The sequence below is a fragment of the Lissotriton helveticus genome, chromosome 6, assembly GCF_964261635.1.
Source record: "Lissotriton helveticus chromosome 6, aLisHel1.1, whole genome shotgun sequence".
Taxonomy (NCBI): domain Eukaryota; kingdom Metazoa; phylum Chordata; class Amphibia; order Caudata; family Salamandridae; genus Lissotriton; species Lissotriton helveticus.
In genome coordinates, this window is record NC_136067.1 from 675295793 (window position 1) to 675314556 (window position 18764).

General features: G+C 51.3%; 1 protein-coding gene across 2 annotated transcripts in view; it reads right to left on the minus strand.

Annotated features, from left to right (window-relative positions):
- Positions 1–18764, minus strand: part of UBE3D (ubiquitin protein ligase E3D) — a 1125452-nt gene that overhangs the window by 682006 nt on the left and 424682 nt on the right. Inside the window, exons 4-5 of one of the 2 annotated variants that reach the window (XM_078648129.1) lie at positions 4699–4918; positions 2914–2980 (exon numbers count right to left, since the gene is read on the minus strand). In XM_078648129.1, the coding sequence (XP_078504255.1) occupies positions 2914–2980; positions 4699–4918 (287 nt within the window). Of the gene's footprint in view, positions 1–2913; positions 2984–4698; positions 4919–18764 lie in introns of both variants that reach the window. The other variant, XM_078648130.1, reaches the window with a different exon arrangement.

Here is an 18764-nt window from a genome sequence, read left to right on the forward strand (position 1 = left end):
TGGCTTCCTCAAAACAATGTGTTCAGCGGGTGGAGATTCAAAATAGGACTGACCTTTCTAATCTGGAAAAGATGGGCGGACTATAGAGGCCTGTTGCTGGACCCTCCGGCGCCGCGAGCCACTGATGCAGATCATTTACTAGTTGACTCTGGGTGAACTGGTACACACATAGATACTGAGCTCACTAAGCTCTTCTTTATGGACCATGTAGACACCGTGCAGGGTTGGGGGTGGGTACCGGGTGGGGAGTTCTGAGGGTGGGAGTTTGGGAGAATGTTGATTGAATAACTGGATTGCGAAGATATTTATATGCACACTGTCTTTCTGACTTCTAGGGAGCAGTGCTTCTCTGTATTCTATCAACTGCAAAACTCTAATAAAATTTTGTTCTGAAAAAACAAATAGGACTGAGGCCTTTGTTTTTCTTTGAAACAAGGAAGTAGTACAAGTAGAATCCTTCCTCATTCTCTAAGTCCGGCACCCGGTCAGTTTTACCCTTAGACCGGAGAAAATGGGCTTCTTGCATCAAGGTTGCCGGGCTGAAGACGGCTGAAATGCCAGAAACCGGTCCTCGGAAGCTTGTTTCCGGTCCAGGGAAGGCATGGCTTGGCAGTTCGGGCTGAACTGTTCCCATGAGGCACAGGGTCAGACTGATTTGCATATGGCCATGTCTGAACTGGGGTGGCAGAGTGGGCTAAAGAACGGTGATGGATTAAACCCAGATCTGTTGACTGGGTGTGAGTGTTTGATTGATTCAGATGCTCCGTCCATCACCACCCCCTTTTGTACCGCTTTGTTCGCCATAAGCTGGCAGGGTATGCTCAGACGTGAGTCCCTTGCTCACTTTGCCACTGGATTCAAGCAAGCCGGGCTGAAGACGGTTGAAATGCCAGAAACCGGTCCTCGGAAGTTTGTTTACGGTCCAGGGAAGGCATGGCTTGGCAGTTCGGGCTGGACTGTTCCCATGAGGCACAGGGTCAGACTGATTTGCATATGGCCATGTCTGAACTGGGGTGGCAGTGTGGGCTAAAGAACGGTGATGGATTAAACCCAGATCTGTTGACTGGGTGTGAGTGTTTGATTGATTCAGATGCTCCGTCCATCACCACCCCCTTTTGTATTACAATATATGAGGGCACACTTGCCAAACGATTTACAGGTGGGGCCCTATGCCGACATCACAGGTATACCCTCCTGCGTGTCTGTTACCTGTATTTTCAGCACAGCTTGAATGCTGTTTTTTTCGGTGGGACATCATTCCATAGCACACTGTGAAATCTTTTGAAATTGTCAGAAGACCAACAAAGTTGGGAGCTGAGCTCTGGATCCACCTTGAAAGGTGCAAAAGCACAGGAAGTGGTGTTAGCAAGCAAGTGGTGGTGCTTATATGTAGCTCTGCTCCATCTCTTCCGTGGCAGAATGGACTCAACAAGGATTAAAATGCCACCATCAAGGAGTGTATTTAAGCATTGTTCCAAGAATTTTACGGATCCAGCTTGGTGCCTGGGGATGTTGTAAAGGTAAGGAATCTGCGGTTAGTTGAAACCATCAGAAATGAAGGCGCACAATAAACCAGAGGAATGAAATTAGAAGGACCAATAGAATGAGGACCAGGAGAAATAGAGGCAGGAGCTTCAAGAATAGGAGAAGCGGGTACAGGACAACCAGGGGGGCCACAACAAAAAGACCAGGAAGATTAGAGTTGAGAGGACCAGGGCTATAGGAACGAAATCCAAGGGGACCAGGACCAGGAGCTCCACTAACAGGAAGAGAAAGACCAGAAACAGGACAAAGGTCTAGAGGAGGACTAAAGCCTGTTGGACCAGGAAGATCAGAAGAAGCAGGACCTAGAGAATCAGGAACAAGAGGATCAGAATGGCTCTTCAGGATCATAATAAGATGGATCAGGTGGTGGAGAACCGGCAGGCGGACCAAGAGGATGAGGAAAAGGACCTGAATCAGGAACAGGGTCAGTGCTCATGGGGCTAGGACCTGAAGGAACAGGAAAAGGAGGATCAGAAGCAGGATATGAAGGAGTAGGTCTACGGCCTCGGGAAGACCAAAAGGAGGATAGCCATGAATACCAGGTCAAGGAGGACTAGGTCAGAGCTAGGACCCGGAAGAGGACTCAGACCAGAAGTTGCACCAGGAAGAAAGCCAAGTGGTGGAAGAGGAACAGGGTAGGAGGAAAAGGAGAATGAGAGTACCAAAAGAAAGAAAGGGACCAGGAAGAGGAGAACAAGGATAATGATGATGTCAAAGAGAACGACCAGAAATAGGAAAAGCAACAGAACCAGAAGAAAAATGGGGACCAAGAGGACTGTGAGAACCATGTGGAAGAGGAGGTCAATGTGATTCTAGGCCACACGAATAAAGACATGCCCTTGGTTACAAAGGTCACTTCTCTCAAACGTTTCTTCGATACTCTACAACACCTTCACAGAATGCGAGCCCCCATCATTTTCAGCCCATTTAAGCACTGTCAAACCCCCTCATATAACTGAAATGTAATGGGACTTAATGACCAATGAAGTAAACCAGAACAGGTTTACTAGCAAATGTTTACCTTATTGACAAATTCTTTGGGGAAAAGATTTGTCCAAAAAAAGAGAAACTCAGACCGTCATCGACTCTGCTCCTCATGATGACACTTATGACTGTGTCCTCCATGTGCTGCAACCAATTTATGAGAAGTCAGTCAACTATTTTCATTTCAAGCACAGGGCTTTAGAAAGCAGTCAAACAAATCGGAGACAATATTGATGCATAATACTTTAATGAATCGTATTCGTTTAACTTTGACAGAGTATTAATTTCGCCCTATTGGCTGTTTATGATCGCAAGGAATGCACCCATGCGTTGCCCAAAACCCTGTGCTACGGGAGCCTGTAGAGGTGTTATTGTTGTACTTACCAGGTGACAGCCTTTCTCCAAGCGTGGTCTTACAGCGCTGACAAACGACTGCTGCGTGTTCTGGTTTCTGCTGAACAGAGAAAAAGTGATTTAGACTCTCACACTGAAGTGAACTCTCGAAAATACACACTGTTGTAGACTAGGCAGACTGCGGGCTACTTTATGCCAATATTCCAATCCAAGGGCTCCCTTCAAAATAGGACAATGGAGAAAGGTAGCATTCTACTTCTTGGTACGGCAATAGGTACTTTTGTTTCTCGCATGGTAGGTAGTGCATACGACTTTCTGGCTGCTCTGCTAACTAAAGCTGCGTCACGCTACTGAATGACAAAAAGTATGAGAGAAATCCACATATTGGACGAATCGTGCAAAGAAAGACAGCTGTCCACTGCTTTTGTATTCCAAAATCTGCCTTTATCAACACACTCAAACCTCCCACAGGGCCCAAGAGCTCTGCTGGCAAGCAGCGTGCCTACGGTAAGATTTCAGACTACCAGCCTTGATCACACAATCAGCAAAATCCTGTACCTTAACGACTCCCGCAGATTTTTGGGATTATACCCCCATGAGCAACCCTGATTGCCTGCCAGAGGAAAATCAGCCGTTTAGGGTTATAAAATGCTTTACAATCATACTTAACGTTTTTTTTGGCGTGGCTTATGGTACCTAAAGCTGTTGGAGGTTCTCATAACTTCTAATGCCCACCATCCAGCCACACCGGGAGAACATTATGTTTCCACTCCTTCCTTTATGCTTTTGACGAAGGAAAATCTGCCAAAGTGGCAGAATTCTCACCATTGGAAGTACAATTTACCGTCATCAACTGTCACGATTCTTGACCGTTTGAACCAGGGTGTGGACTTTACTACTAGGACTGGTTTTGCAGCGCCTTGAGGAACAAAGAGAGGCGCAAACACTATCTCGGGCTTGGGTCCTAGTGAAACAGGTCCTCAGGCCAATTCCTCAAAGATTTGAGTTAGCCTGACCCCTGAAGATGGCTGGGGTTTTAACAAACACAGGTAATAAGGACCTTTTTATGACTATAAAGAAAAAACAGTTGTATACATTATTTTGTAGAAAGGGGACGCAGTGAATGTTTATCTGGAGCTCTTAACAAGACCAGGCATGTCCGGTTTTCTAATAGAACAACCGACTATGTGTGATCACTTTGAAACAGCATACTTATTTAACAGTGGAAAAATCAATATGTACCTGAGATGCCCAGAATCAGAGCAACTGCATCCATACTTTTAAGCCACCTTTAAATTGGATGTATTGCTGGCTACTATAAAGCACCACGTATTTAAATAGAATTTGCTGCAATTTAGCAAGAAAAGAATCAACAACAATTCCTCGAATCCCTTTTCTGTGTCTCGCGTGAGCGTGGCTTTTCTTCTTCCGTAGTCAGTCATACTTGACTCGTTCGCAGGGCATTTTGCTCATTAGCATCTCTGTGTATAACTAGGGTCTGAAAATAGTAAGGCGCATGTCACGGTGACTTGAACATCTCCGTTTTCCACGTTATTTTCCTTCCTACAATGTTTTCCTCGTTTCTGCTTCATTTGTAAACGGTGTGAACTAGTTCGCTCCAGGTACGATGAGTTTTTCGTTTTCCTAGAACGACGGCGAGCTTACATGCGTGCCTGCCTTGTCAAAATGCAATTGTAATTTGAAAGAAGAAAAAAACAACAGGACTATTTCTCAGACGTGTAAAGGTAGGGGTCGCAATTAAACCCAACAATATATGGACATCGTGTATTCAGAATAATACCCCCGGGTACGTACTGGTGCAGAGTGGTCCTTTGAAGGGGAGGAACCAATCTGTGGCATTTCTTGAGAAAATGGTTCATTCTTGCAGTTGACCAAAATGTGGGTGTCCCCGACAAAGCAGTCGTTTTCGCGGGGTCGAAGGACTTTGTTTGCAAAGGGATCGGCGTGGCAGCACCATTCTTCCACCAGGGTATTCCAGTTCTCACTAGGCAACGGGAGCACTCGAAGGAAATTCCTATTAGGGAACATAACGAGGAGGTATTTGGGTTTAAAGTATCAAACAAAGCTAATGTGAAACAGAATAGCACAGAATGACAACCAGAAACAAGTCTAACTTTAATATATCACATAAAACCGATAGAGAAAATTAGCTGTGAGCACTTGAGTGGGCATTAATAGCCATGGAGTACGATTGGTTAGCAGCTGTTATAATTAATTTCATCCACCAGGTCATAGGCCTGCCTGGTAATCTGCACGCTGGGGGAGGTAGCACAGTGCACCGGGGATCATCGACTGTCCTCTTGTCATCCAAGAGCCCCAATCTTTCTAATCTCAGCATCTGCCAAGCTCCCTGCCCTGGCACTTCCATGCATGGCCTCATCCTATACCCAGCCAAGGCTTCAGACAGGTCAGGCAATCATTCATTCAATATAGTTATGTAACACCTTCTTAGTCCGTTGAGTGTATTATTCATTTTTCTTTAACCAAAGTATTTATCGGCAATTGTATTGAAGCAGTCCTCATTCATTCATTCATAATCTTTATTCGATTTTACAAATAAAATCATAAAGGTCAAGTCATTAAAAATAACATACGATTTTCTTTACCAAACTCGTTCTTAATTAAAAACCCACATCAAAAAACGTACCGAAAAAGCAAACAAGGGAGTCACTGTATATTTTATCTTAATAACTGTACAACCTGCTTCCCATGGAAATAGGTGAACATATTTTTTCTGTGTTTTCCTCTAATTTCTAAGGAGGCTGGGCAAGTTGGAATCCAGAAAACAGCAATGCACTGTGTCCACCTGAGTTTGCTTGACACTCCCCCCACCAGACTTCTGTACACTTAACAGTATTTTAATAGAAATTCAGCTGTTATTGTTAGAGTCATGTCAAGTAACTATAACTGGTGCCATAAGGTAACTTTAACTCACGCCCTCGCCATGCACAGTTTGCTCATCAGTAAATTTAACTGTAAATATTAGTGATATGATCAATGATGTCGCAGAAGAGGTCATAAGTGATGTAATATATGGGGTAATTAGCAGTGCATGGCGAGGGCGCAAGTTATAGTTACCTTAGGGCACAACTTATACAGCCAGATTCATCAAGGGAAATTGCGCTTGCAAAGGGCCAGATTCTGAGAATCTGGCCCTTTGCAAGCTCAATTTTTGCATTTGGGATTCATCATCCCAAATGCAAAAATCGCTAATATAGAATTCGCAATTTTGTGAGGAACTGCATTTAAGGAATCTCTATTTGAGATTCCTTAAATGCAATTCATGAAACATTTAAAAATTGCGAATTCCCAATTTTGGGCCGCTATTTACCGCAAAGTCAAACCTCGTGGTAAATAGCGGAAACTTAGAAAAATGCACTAAAGTGCATTTTTCTAAGTTGTATGTTACACACACACATGTCCTTGGGACATGTGTGTGCGTAACACCAGCGTCCAATATCATTTCAGGGGTGCAACAGGGTGTCATTTGGACACCCCTGCACCCTTGAAATCGCAAACTCAAAATGCGAAACGCTAACAGCGATTCGCACATTGATATGTGTTCCCATTCATTCCTATGGGCCTTTAGGCCCATAGGAATGAATGGGGAGTTATTCCTTATTTACGATTAGCAATTAGCTAATCGCAAATAAGGAAGCTGTAGGAATCGCAATAAATATTGCGATTTCTACTTGAATCCCATTTTGCGAGTCTGTAATAGCGATTCCTTAATAATCGCTATTACAGACTCGCAAAACATGCCGATGATGAATCTAGGTGATAGTTACTTGAAATAACTATCTATAACAGCTGAATTTCTATGGTTCTGTGCATGTAAATTCTGAACCTAACTATAAAATGCCAATAACCTTTGATTTTGCAGTAAATTTCAAACTTTTTAAAATGTTAAGTAAGATGCCCATCACAATGCACGGGGAGGATTGGACACAGGGCCTGGCCTGGCATTGCGCTGCCTCACCCAAGCTTGCTGTACCTGCACCCCCTCCTCCTTGCCATCCATTGTCTAAGTCCATGCCCCTGCTCCCTCATTACAGCCGTGTGATTGTTGTTCTTCCACTGCCCTTCCAGCCTAATCTGAACAGCTAGCTTGCAGCCCCATCAACCTCCTCCCTACTCTCTGTTGTACAAATCCATGCATCAGCCCCCTTCCTCCTGCCCTGCATGGTCCGATGTGCTGCCATTGTGCTTCATTTAGCTTTATGTCACTGATGACTCCTTCTGCCCTCCATTGCCCAATTCTATGCCCCATCATTGCCCTTCTGCGTACCCTCTGTTCTTAGCTTGCTGCCCATTCTCTCCAATGTCTGTGTGCATGCCCCTGCTCGCACCCTTTTGCCCACCTTGTTCCGTGGACCTGCCACTGACCCTCCTATCTACTTAAGAGTGATCTGTTGCGCTGCCACGGCTCCTCCCACTTACCTAGCATGCTCAGATGGATGCCGCCTGTCCCTGCCACCTCCACCCCGTAAGTCTAATTCAATGCCCCTATCTTCTCCCTCCTGCCACCCATGGTCCATTTTGCTCCACTTCCTACAGCCCTCCATGCTCTGTTGTGCTGCAACTACTCTTCCGGCCTATCCTGCATGGTCTGTTGTGAAGTGCCTTCCCCTGCCCTCTCTTGTCTGTGTCCAACTCCTACCCCCTCCCTTCTGCCCTCCAGGGTCCTTTGTGCATGCCCATGCCACCTCCTGTGCCAATCCCACCTGCCCTCCATGGTCAGCTTTCTGCTCCTGACCTCCATTTTCCATGTGCAGGCTCTTATCCACTCCCTTCTGCCTTCTGGTCCGTTGTCATTCCCCTGCCCTTCATGGTCTGTTAAGCTGCAACTGTTCCTCTTGTCTGTCCCGTATGGTCAGCTTGCTACCCATGCCTCCTTCCCTTTGATCTACATTGTTCATGTGGATGGCCCTGTCCCCTCCCTATTGCTTTACATGGTCTGTTGTGCTGCACTGCCTTCCCAATTGTCCTGTGTGGTGTATTGTGCTGCTTCAACCCCCAACGCCTGCCCTGTAAGGTCAGTTTGGTGCCCCCGCCCATTTCCCTCCTGCCCTCTGTTACCCGAGTCCATGTCCCTACAACATTCCTCGTGCCCTCTGTGTTCCAATGGACCATTCTTGCAACATTTTGAACTTGTTAAAAGCGAGATTTTGAAAGAAAAACACTGGGGATTTGATTTTTCCAATTGACATACATTGAGAAAGAGGAGAGTTTAGGCAGGAGCCAAATAAAATAAAGCCCCTTAAAACATCAAAACATCAGGAGTCTCCTGCCTGAATGGGGTCTATTGGCATGTATGATAGTACCGCCACTGCATCTTCCTTCTGCCCTCAATGATCTGTTATATTGCCACAGCCTCTCTTGCCTGTCCTGCATGGTTGTTTTTTTGCCTCTGACCCCCTTTCATCTGCCCTCCATGGTCATGTGCTTCCACTGCCCCACCCGCCTGCCCAGCGTGGTCAACTTGTTGCTTCTGCACCCTCCTCTCTTCCCTCAATTATCCGAGTCTGTGCCCCTGACCTCTGCCTCCCCACAGTAGTCTAATGAACAACTAGATTGCTAACATCCTATATTTATTACGTAAGTGTGGCACTCCTGATGTCATCTTGATGCTATCAAAACTGTAATACCTGAATCATTTCTTTTAGAAAATATTAAAATGAGAGGGTCTTAGTCCCATAGAAGTTATGGTTAGTGCTCTAAAAAATAAAATGAGGACATATTTTCTGAGTTCTCAAATCGCGACAAAGCCCTTTTAAATTATTTGCTATCTTTATTTTTTTTATCCAGTTGATCACTTGATTATATGTTACACTTAGGGGAAAGGATGTGACGTTATGGCCAGAGCTGCAGACTTTGCAACTTGGGAACCAGGTCAGAGTTTCGGCGTCAGCTCGACATCCTGTGATTCTGGGCAAATCACTAAATCTCCCCATGCCTAAAACCAAAATGAACGTGCCCTTGTGTAATGTAACTGATGTTCGTGTAAAGCAATCCAATACCTTTGGGTCAAGTCTGCACTACAGACAACTGCTTAGTAACAAAACAAATAAAGTGTTTTGCACACTTCTGTCATTGGGCTATTCTTGGGATACATTTAGGTGATATTTGTGCTAAATTTGGGCTCTTTTTTCTCTGGTGGCCATCTTGGGAGACTTATTTGTTATGAAGCTCCCTAATTTCCACATATGCTGTAGTATCCTCACTAGAAAATGCTTCAATGTTTCCACTTCAATCGCATCAAGATGGCGTTCAGATGTGCCACACTATTGGCATAAATTCAGAATGTTAGCACTCTAGTTGCTTACTAGAACACTGCAGTAAAGCTGCTGATCACCATGGGGTTAACTGGCAGTCTGCTGCTGGTGTTGAAAGTGCATGTTTCAGTCTGCATGTCAGACTGTTTCAATGAAATAGAAGAGAAAGATTTTTGAAAACTCACTTAAATAGCATCCTAAATTTTCTTTCTACAGCACTAACCATCATTTCTATAACAAAATGAACCCCCTCATTTTGTTCCTTTCTAAATTAAATGTTTTAACATTTACCAGTTTGATTTAATCAAGATGGCTTCAGATGTGCCATACTTTTGTCTCAAGTAATACTGTTAGCTCGCTAGCTGTTCTTTAGAACACTTTTGGACCCTGCAGTAGAACACAAGGGAATCAACTGACAGGCTGCTCTTGTTGGAAGTACATGTATTACTGAGAATGTCAGTCTTCATTCTCATACAGCAGAGAAAGATAGTGTGAATTTACAGAAAATGTGCTTTCATTTTAGCTCCTGGAGCACCAGGAAAATCTAGAGAAAACAGTTTTCTCTCAAACATGATTCATGAAATCCCAGCAGGGTAAAGTCTCCTTAGAACACACCACAATTCCTTAAATTTGTAAGTTACCATCAACAAAGGATTTATATGTAACTAAAATCTGTTATTACCCTTTATATATTCCACTTTTTATGACCCTCAAAACCTGCCATTGACTACACTCCATTTCAATGGGGTATTAACTGGTTGCATGGGTGTCTGAGTGAGTGAGTATGAGAGTGCTTGTATGGGTGAGTGATTGGCTGTTTTGAGAGGCTGTATGGGTGAATAAGTGGGTGTGTGAGTGACTGTGTAGGTAAATAAGTGTGTTTATTTGTGCATGAGAGAGTAGCTGTATCGGTGAGTGTGTGGCTATGTGAGTGGCTGTACGGGTGAGTGACTGGTTGCATAAGTGGCTGAATGAGTGAATGAGTGGGTGTGTGAGTGCCTCTATGGAGGAGCGAGTGGGTGTGTGAGTACTGGTATGGGTCTGTGGATGGGTATACCCTCTCATCCTTCCACAGCATACAACTAATCAAAAACATGAGAAAGATTATTACAGCCGAAACACGTGTGGAGGCAAACACATTATATAGTAGCCACTTTTATGAGAAGGTATATGAATAAGAGAAAAATGTATTATATAGCAGCCACTGTTTTGAGAAACTACATGTATAATCATCTTTGCCAAATAGTATAAAAGGAAGGTTATTGTAAAGTGTTCCTTTGTTTTATATAATATATATTATTAGTATTTGCTATGATTATTGCACTAGTTTTGTTGTTCAAATAATCTATCTCATGTTTTTGATTAGTTGTATGCTGTAGAAGGATTAGATGGTGTGAGAGAGTGTATGGTTGGAATATTAATAACATATTAATAACATGAAATGCCAAGATATTTATTTTAGATGATATACAAGCAGTTTTTGTAATATATTCTGGAATATCACTTTTTTGTTCAAATCTGTTTTTATTGTGAACACAGCGATAAGCCTACAACCCCTTTCCGGGGCCGGCCGCGCATGGAAGAGCCAGTGGGTAGAACTAAACAGGGGAGATGGAGTTATTAACACAGCGCCCTGCCTACAACCCCCGGAGGGGGGGGCCGGCCGCGTGGCTTAGGGGAGAGCAGAGCAAGAGGTGGCCATGAGCTGGCAATGCGCCGTTGTGTGGGGTAGGCACGTATGTGAGGAATAGCAATGGTGTCACATTTTCAACAGGCCCAACAGGGACCTAACTGCCCCAGAGAGGGGTGGAAGCCAGAGTGGCAAGTAGGAAGGAAGTAAAGTCAGGAAAGGAGCTAGCAGTGACAAGGTGAAGTGGAGGTAGAGGGGCGCACCCGTGGCAACAAACAGGGAGTGCAGAGCACAAAGCGGCGTTGGGGTTAGCGGTTAAGAGTCTAGTCTGCTGGGGTCAGCAGGGATGAGGGCGTCCTCGAACAATTGCAGAGCGCGGAGCCTGGGAGGCATGTATCGGGCATAGCTAATCGAGCACAAGTGGCGCACTAGGGGTTCCCACACTGCCTTGAAGCGCACCCCCCTGAATTGTATCCGCGCTGTGAGTAGTTCCATAGTCAGGATCTGCCAGAGGCGCACGAACCAGGATGCTATCGGCGGCGCCTCTGTTCGCTTCCAGTACAGGGCAATGAGCTGTTTGGCAGCACCTAGCATGTGGAGGGTGAGGATCCAGTCGCTGCGCGTGAGGGCCCTAAGTGTGGGGGGTCGGATGCCCAGTAGGAGTGTGCAAATCTCTTCAGGGAGGGGGAAACCCAACACCTTCTTGATGTGACTGAGGACCTCCTTCCAAAAGACAGCTAGGGTAGGGCAGGACCACCAGATGTGTACGAAGTCGCCAGTCGCAGTTCCACACCTCCAGCACAACGGCGAGGTAGTGGGGAACATTTTGCTGAGTCGCAGGGGGGTGTAGTACCATTGCGTCAGCATTTTGTATGCGTTTTCCCTTTGCGGGATGCTGCGGTAGGTTTTGGGGATGTCGTTCCAGAGCCGAGTCCATTGAGAGGGCGTGATGTCAGCGCCTGTCGCCGACTGCCACTGTTTCTGATAGGGGTGTACAGGTGGGGCGGTGGGGTGTTGCAAGATGTTGTAGATCTGGGAGATGAGCCGTTTCAGCCCCCCGAGGGATCGTGCCAACTTCTCAAAGGGGGTATACGTCCTAGTAGCAGCTTGGTACATGTCCTCCCCTGAGGTCCAGTGGCGCAGCTGCGTGTACTGTAAGTGGGCGGTGGGGGGGAGCCTGAATTCCTCCTTGCAGTCTAGCCATGTTTTAGGCGATCCGCCAAGAAAAAGGTCTCCTGCAACTCTGCAGTCGCCTTGCGTCCAGCTCTCAAAAGCTCGGGTCCGGGCGGCTGGAGGGAAGTGCGGGTTACCCGCAATGGGAGTATGCGGAGAGGGAAACGTGGTGAGACCCTTGGCCACTGCCACCCTGTCCCATATCTCAAGAACCGTCCTCGTGGGGACCGCAAGATATGCACTTCTGGAACGCGCCACTCGCGGCAACCAAGGCAGGTCCCATATGGTGCGCCCCGTGACCGATCGGTCCATGTGGAACCAGTGCTTGTCGCTTTCGCGTGCACCCCATTCGATCACGTACCGGAGGTGCGATGCCCAATAGTAGTGGAGGAGATTCGGGCAGGCAAGACCGCCCCTGTCTCTCGGTTCCATCAGGACTTTCTGCGAGAACCGGGGTCTTTTGCCCCCCCATATGAAGGACGTAAGGTCGCGTTGAAGGTTTCTGATGCAGTGAATCGGGATCGGGGTGGGGAGGCACTGGAAAACATACAGAATGCGGGGAAGGATGGACATCTTGACAGCGTTGAGCCGCCCCAGCCAGGAGACCATCAAGGGTTTCCATTTGCGCAGGTCAGCCAGGACTTCCTTGCGGCAAGAGGCCCAATTCCTCGAGGACCACGAGTCAAGATGGGGCGCGAGATCCAGGCCCAGGTACTGAATATGGCTGTCCGCCCAGCGATAGGGCGTGACCCCCTGCAGGAAAGAGATCTCCTCGTCGGGGACGGTGAGGTTAAGCGCCCAGGACTTGGCATGGTTGATTTTAAGGCCGGACGCCTGTTCAAACAGGGAAAGGGCTTCGTGCACCGCGGGGAAGGAGACCCGAGGGTTCGTGAGGGTAAGAATCAGGTCGTCGGCGAAGAGTGCTACCTTATTGGTGCGCCCTCCGAGGGGGACACCATGAATATCAGGGGTACGCCTAATCAGCTCCGCCAGCGGCTCAACCGCAAGGGCGAACAAGAGCGGCGACAGCGGGCATCCCTGTCTCGTACCCCTGTGGACCGAAAGCGGCGATGTCAATTGGCCATTGACCCGAATTCGGGCATGCGGTCCTAGGTAGGGGGCCATGCACCTGGAGATCATGATAGGGCCAAGACCTAGTTTCTTGAGGACCGCCCGCAGGAAGGTCCAATCGATCCGGTCGAAGGCCTTTTCTGCGTCCAGCGAGAGGAGACAAGCCGGTAGTTTCCAGTGGTGCACCTTTCCCACCAAGTGCGCCAGCCTGCGGACATTGTCGGCTCCCTGGCGGTCTCGGATAAATCCCACCTGGTCCGGATTCACCAGGCCCGGCATGTGTGGGTCAAGTCGTTTGGCCAAGACCTTGGTGTAAATTTTAAGATCAGTGTTAAGGAGGGCGATGGGGCGGTAGGAGGCGCACAGGTCCGGGTCTTTCCCAGGTTTGGGAATCAGGGCTATTTCCGCCAGACCCATGTCAGGGGAGGGGCCGATGGTGTCAGAAAAGGAGCTGTATAGTCGCAACAGATGTGGGCGGAGTTGGGTCAAGAACAGACGATAGAAGGCCAATGGTAGGCCGTCTGGCCCCGGGGTTTTCCCCACGGGGAGATCCTTAACAGCCTCCGTTATTTCCTCCTCCTGTAAGGGGCTCTCCAGCGAGGCCGCACATGCCGGGGACAGGGTAGACCCCCCATAGTCTGCGAGGACGGCCTCCCGGGCCTCCGGGGAGGTGGGCTCCTCGGCATATAGGGAGGAATAGTAAGCAACAAAGGCGGCCTGCTTGGCCCTCTCGGCAGTGGCGCAAGTGCCGTCCTGCTGCTTGACGTTGGCGATGTGGGCCCTAGCGGTACGTGCCCGCAGCCTGCCGGCCAGTAGGCGGCCAACCTTGTCCCCACCCTCGTAATATCGTTGCTTGAGTGCCAGCAGGGAGTGTTCCGCCTTGTTGGTGCGCAGGATGCGGAGTTGCCCCCGTAGGTTAGCTAGAGCTCTCTTTGACGCCCGCGAGGGGGAAGTCCGGTCTCGGGCCTCCGCAAGCTTGATTTCGCTAGCCAGGTCGGTTTCCATCTTGAACTCCTCCCTCCTCCGTGCCGCCGCCAGGGAGGTGATGTGACCCCGAATGGTGGCCTTGAAGGCGTCCCAGATCGTGTGGAACGGCAGTTCAGGGGTGTCGTTAACGGCGAAGTACGAGTCTATGGCGTCACGGATGCTGGCTACGTCGTCCGGGTCCCGAAGGATCCTCGGGGGGAGCGTCCATCGGCGTTCACGAACGGCGTGGGACAAGGGGTCCTGCAGTAAGAGCTCCACGTGAGCGTGGTCTGACAGGGAGATGTCGGAGATAGTAGCAGCCAAAGAGTCTCGGGCCATCTCAAGGGAGGCGAAAAGATGGTCGATTCGGGAGTATGTCCTATGAGAGTGTGAATAGAAGGAGTAGTCCCGGATCCCCGGATTGTGGTAGCGCCACACATCCACAAGTCCCAGGTCCCGTAGCTGTGATTTAAGAGTGGAAGACATTGCTCCCGCTCCATTAAAGAGGGCTCCCGCCCGATCTAGCTCGGGGTCCCAAACAAGATTGAAATCGCCGCCCAGGATCACATTACTATCGCCCGATGGGAACTGCTCCCGCAGGAGTGTCTGGAGGTATTTGTCCTGCGACTGGTTGGGAGCGTAGACACACCCAAGCGTGAACTGCGCACGGCCCAGCTGTACCGTGGCTCGGAGGAAGCGCCCGTCAGCACTTTTGAAAGGCTTCACGGATCCCCGCCTAATGCCAGCCCTGCATAGGATTGCCACCCCCGCTGTCTTGGTGTCAGAGGATGCCCAGAACTGTGTAGGGTATCTAGGGTGGGCCATGCGTTTGGTGTCTCCCCTGAGAAGGTGCGTCTCCTGGAGGAGGATAATGTCAGGGGCGTGGTGTAGGAGGTAGCGCCATACCTGCTGCCGCTTGTTGGGGGAGTTGAGCCCTTTGACGTTGAGAGAGAGGACTTTCAAGGGTGTAGGGATGTTCGCTGTCATAGCACTAAGGGGGAGTAGAGTCGCGCATGACCCAGTGTAGCAGACCCTCCCGTAGACAGCACAGCGGCAGCCGCTTCTCGCCTCCAGCGCGGCAGCCCCCGCAGAACCCACCCCTCCACCCCACCGCAGGCGCAAGAGGGGCAGTATAAAAGTAAAGTAGGAAGAGGAAAGTGAGAAAAAAGAAGAAAGGCACAAAAAAGAGATCGAATCAAAACAGGCCAACAGGGCCAGCATACAATGTCCCAGGTATCGGACATCCTCTACCCGAGGGTTTGGATGAATCCAGGAATGTCACTTCCTACAGGACAAGGGGAGGAAGCGGAGTTCCGGGCAAGTAGAGTAGGATCAAATCGTCTCAGAGCCCGTCCACCCCGCTGCCCAGAGGTAGTCCGGGGGTGTGTCAGGCTGCGGGGTCACTCAGTCCGTTTAGGCGCCAGTGGGGCGCAGGGGCCCTGCGATGAAGTCCATGACCTGAGGGAGGCAAGGGGCGTCATCTTTTCCGCGAACAGTGGGGGTAGGCCATCATGGAGCAGGGAGACACGCTGAGGTGCCTAGAAGGCGAGCGTGTGTACGGGGTAGCTGGAGTCACAGTGGCAACGTTCAATGGTCAGCCGGAGTTGAGGGGCGATCCCCACCCTCAGAACCTGAAGCAGGGGGCTGGGAGGCTCGCTCCTCGCGATCGCCCTCGAGGGAGCGGATGTGGGCAATGATGTCCTGCTTAGTTTGCGAGGTAGAGAGTGTGTCCACCGGAGGGGACCGCCGTCGTCTGCGCACAGTGGACCATTCAGAGCGTGGAGGAGCCCTCCCCGAGGGGGGAGGGCGCGTCGGGCTGTGATCTGGTGACTCTGGCATGTCCAGTAGTTGTGCCGCCTCTCGGTAGGATCTAAGTGACCTGCGCTTGCCTTCCCATCTGAAGATGAGTGCAAAGGGATGCCCCCATTGGTAAGAGATGTTGAGGGTCCGGAGCTTCTCCGTGATCGGGCGGAAGACTCGCCGTCTGTGGAGTGTGGTGGGGGCCAGGTCCTGGAAGATCTGGATCTTGTGGCCTTCGCAGCGCAGGTCCGGGTTATCCCTAGCCGCCTTCAAGATGGTCTCCTTCTCGGTGAAGTAGTGGAGCCTGGTGACGATGTCGGGCAGAAGACCCGCTTTTCCCCCCGCTCCGAAGACACGGTGCGCGCGGTCCAGGCGCGGTGGGGGGGCGTCCTCTTCACCCCACACCGCTTGCAAGAGTAGGGCCACATAGGCCATGGTATTAGTCCCCTCTTCTCCGAGTGGCACACCCCGTATGCGGAGGTTGTTGCGGCGTCCCCTGTTTTCCAAATCTTCCTGCTTGATCTGGAGCTGGATATGTTGTTCCTCGAGGGTCGCCACTCTCTGCCAAATCTGTTCTAGGTCCTCCGTGCGGGAGTCGACCGTTCTTTCCAGGCCGTCGACGCGATCGCCAAGGTCAGTGACTTCTTTGCGCATTTCTGTGACGCAGGTGTGGACCTCCGTCCTGAGGGACCCAATTTCAGTCTTCAGATCGACCATAAAGGAGGCCATGAAGGCCTGCGTCACCGGTGGGGAGTCGGGCGGCGGTGGGGGCTTCCCCCCTGGCGGTGCCGAGGGCCCACCGGTGGGTGATGGCGAGCCCGCCTTACCCCACATAGAGGCTACTGACGCCCCTCTGGTCGTCGTGGGTGTGGGGTCCGGTTTACTCCCCTTGCCGCGTGTCATGGTCCAGGGCGAGTCCGCAGCTAGGTCCGTCTGCTGTCAGGGCGCGGGGCGCACTCAAGGTGGGGGGACCTGAACGTTGCAGGGCCGCTGGAGATGGTTCGGGCCTGAGTCCCACAGGTGGAGGCCGCCGGAGATCCCTGGCAAGGCGCAGTCCCTATGCCCCACCAGGGTCAGGGCCAGGTCTCAGCGCAGCGTCCGGTCAGCCCCTGAGTAGCAGCTAGAGGGTGCCCGGGGGGCCCCCCGGGTGTCACAGCTCCCCAAGTGCGGCAGGAAAAGCAGAAGGCCGAGGTCCTCGGGGTCCCCGTGCAGGCGCGGCAGGTGCGTCCGGTCCGCGGCCCACCAGGCTTGGCGGGACCGGGCCTCAGCAAGGGGGGGGCCAGAGGGCACAGCTATAGAATGCGGGGACCACTAAGAAGCAGGGCCCGCCTGCAAGCAACGACCGGACTGCTCCCCAGGTCGCCGTCAGCAAGCGCAGGGCAAGCGAGGGCCCCCCAGTAGGGCTCCTCTGTGTCTGTGTCGCCGAGAGGAGAAGAAGGCGGAAAGGTCAATTGTCAGGCCCCGCAGCCGCCGGACCCCCGGGGAGGCAGCCGGGGAAGGGAGGAGGTCAGCGCGCTGCAGCTCACCGGGTGGGTCCAGCGCCGGGCGACGGTGCAGAAGTGCGTGGGCACGGGCCACCTGGTTGTCCTCGTGGCAGGGCCTACTGGCTGTACAGGGCCGGGAGCTCACGTAGATTCGGCGCCAAGGCCGCCGCAGTTCCAGCAGCTCCGGCGCGATTTCGCCGGCGACAGGCTGTCCCTAGGCGGTGACCAGAGTGAGCCCGTGCAGGGGGCCACGTGGTCCTGCGTTCGTGATTGGGGGTTGCGGTCAGGTGGGCCCCCTAAACAAGCCACCAATCCAGCAATAAGTAGTCCACAAGCGGGGGTGTCAGGCTGCCAGGCAGGGGCCCCCAGACAGTGGGTTGTGTGGGAGAAGCAGCCAGGAGTTGGGGCACACAGCGCCGGGGCCCTCCAAGGCCCTCCAAGGCCCGTGTCTCAACAGCACTCGGCCTTCAATCGTCCCCCCGGGTCGTTGCCGAGGCATCCATGGCAACCAGAGGTGCCGGCAGGGATCGCGGGTGCAGGGGAGCCAGGTCGCCGTCCCCAGGCGCGTCGCTGTCGAGAGCACCCCAAGGAGCGAAGATGGCGGGCAGTGCCGCGAACAGGACCCCCCACCGCCGGGCCCCTCCGAGGACAGACAGGGGGAGGGGGGGGCAGTAGGGGGGGGCTGCGGCGCGCCGCTGCTCACCGGGAGAGTCCCTCGGCGGGTGCGAAGGTCGCTGTCGGCGCTCTCGGCAGGGGGCCTCCGGCGATCTCTCCGTGGCAGGCCTGGTGTTCCCGCCAAAGCCGGGACCTCCCGTGGCAGTGGAGTCCGGGCAGCCGCAGCGTCCCTCGCTGGAGGTAGACCGGCCCCAGCAGCCTTCAGGTAGCGATGCAGGTGACCGGTGGGGGTCCGCTGGAGAGGCACAGCCGCTGGGGAAGCCTGGGGGCGTCCGACAGCCCCCGCTGATCGTCGCTCTAGCCCACTCTTCAGGGATCAGTCAGGCGTCTCGCCGGCGAGCTCCGCTGCAAGATGGCGGCCGGAGGTCAAGCTCAGAGGTCCCCGGGCAGCAATCGCCGATGGCGGGGATCTGGACGGCTGCAAACTGCCACCGGAGGGGATCGCTGGCAGGGTGGCAGTGGACAGGGGACCCCCAGGGGCAGGCACCCCCCGGATCTTCGCTGAAACAGGCGTATTAAGGCAGCAGGGTGACGGAGCTCTCACGAGACGCGTCCGATCACATCGCTGTCTCGGCCACGCCGAATATCACTTTTTGAATAATAAATGTGTCCAGTTTGATAATAATGTTCCCTCTGGTCATTGCATTATGTGCCTCAAGTTTTGCTATGACGGATTTTACACCTTATGAATATATATATATATATATATATATATATATATATATATATATATAAAATATATTCACTGAAAAAAACCATAGGTTTCACACCAGTTATAGTTACCTG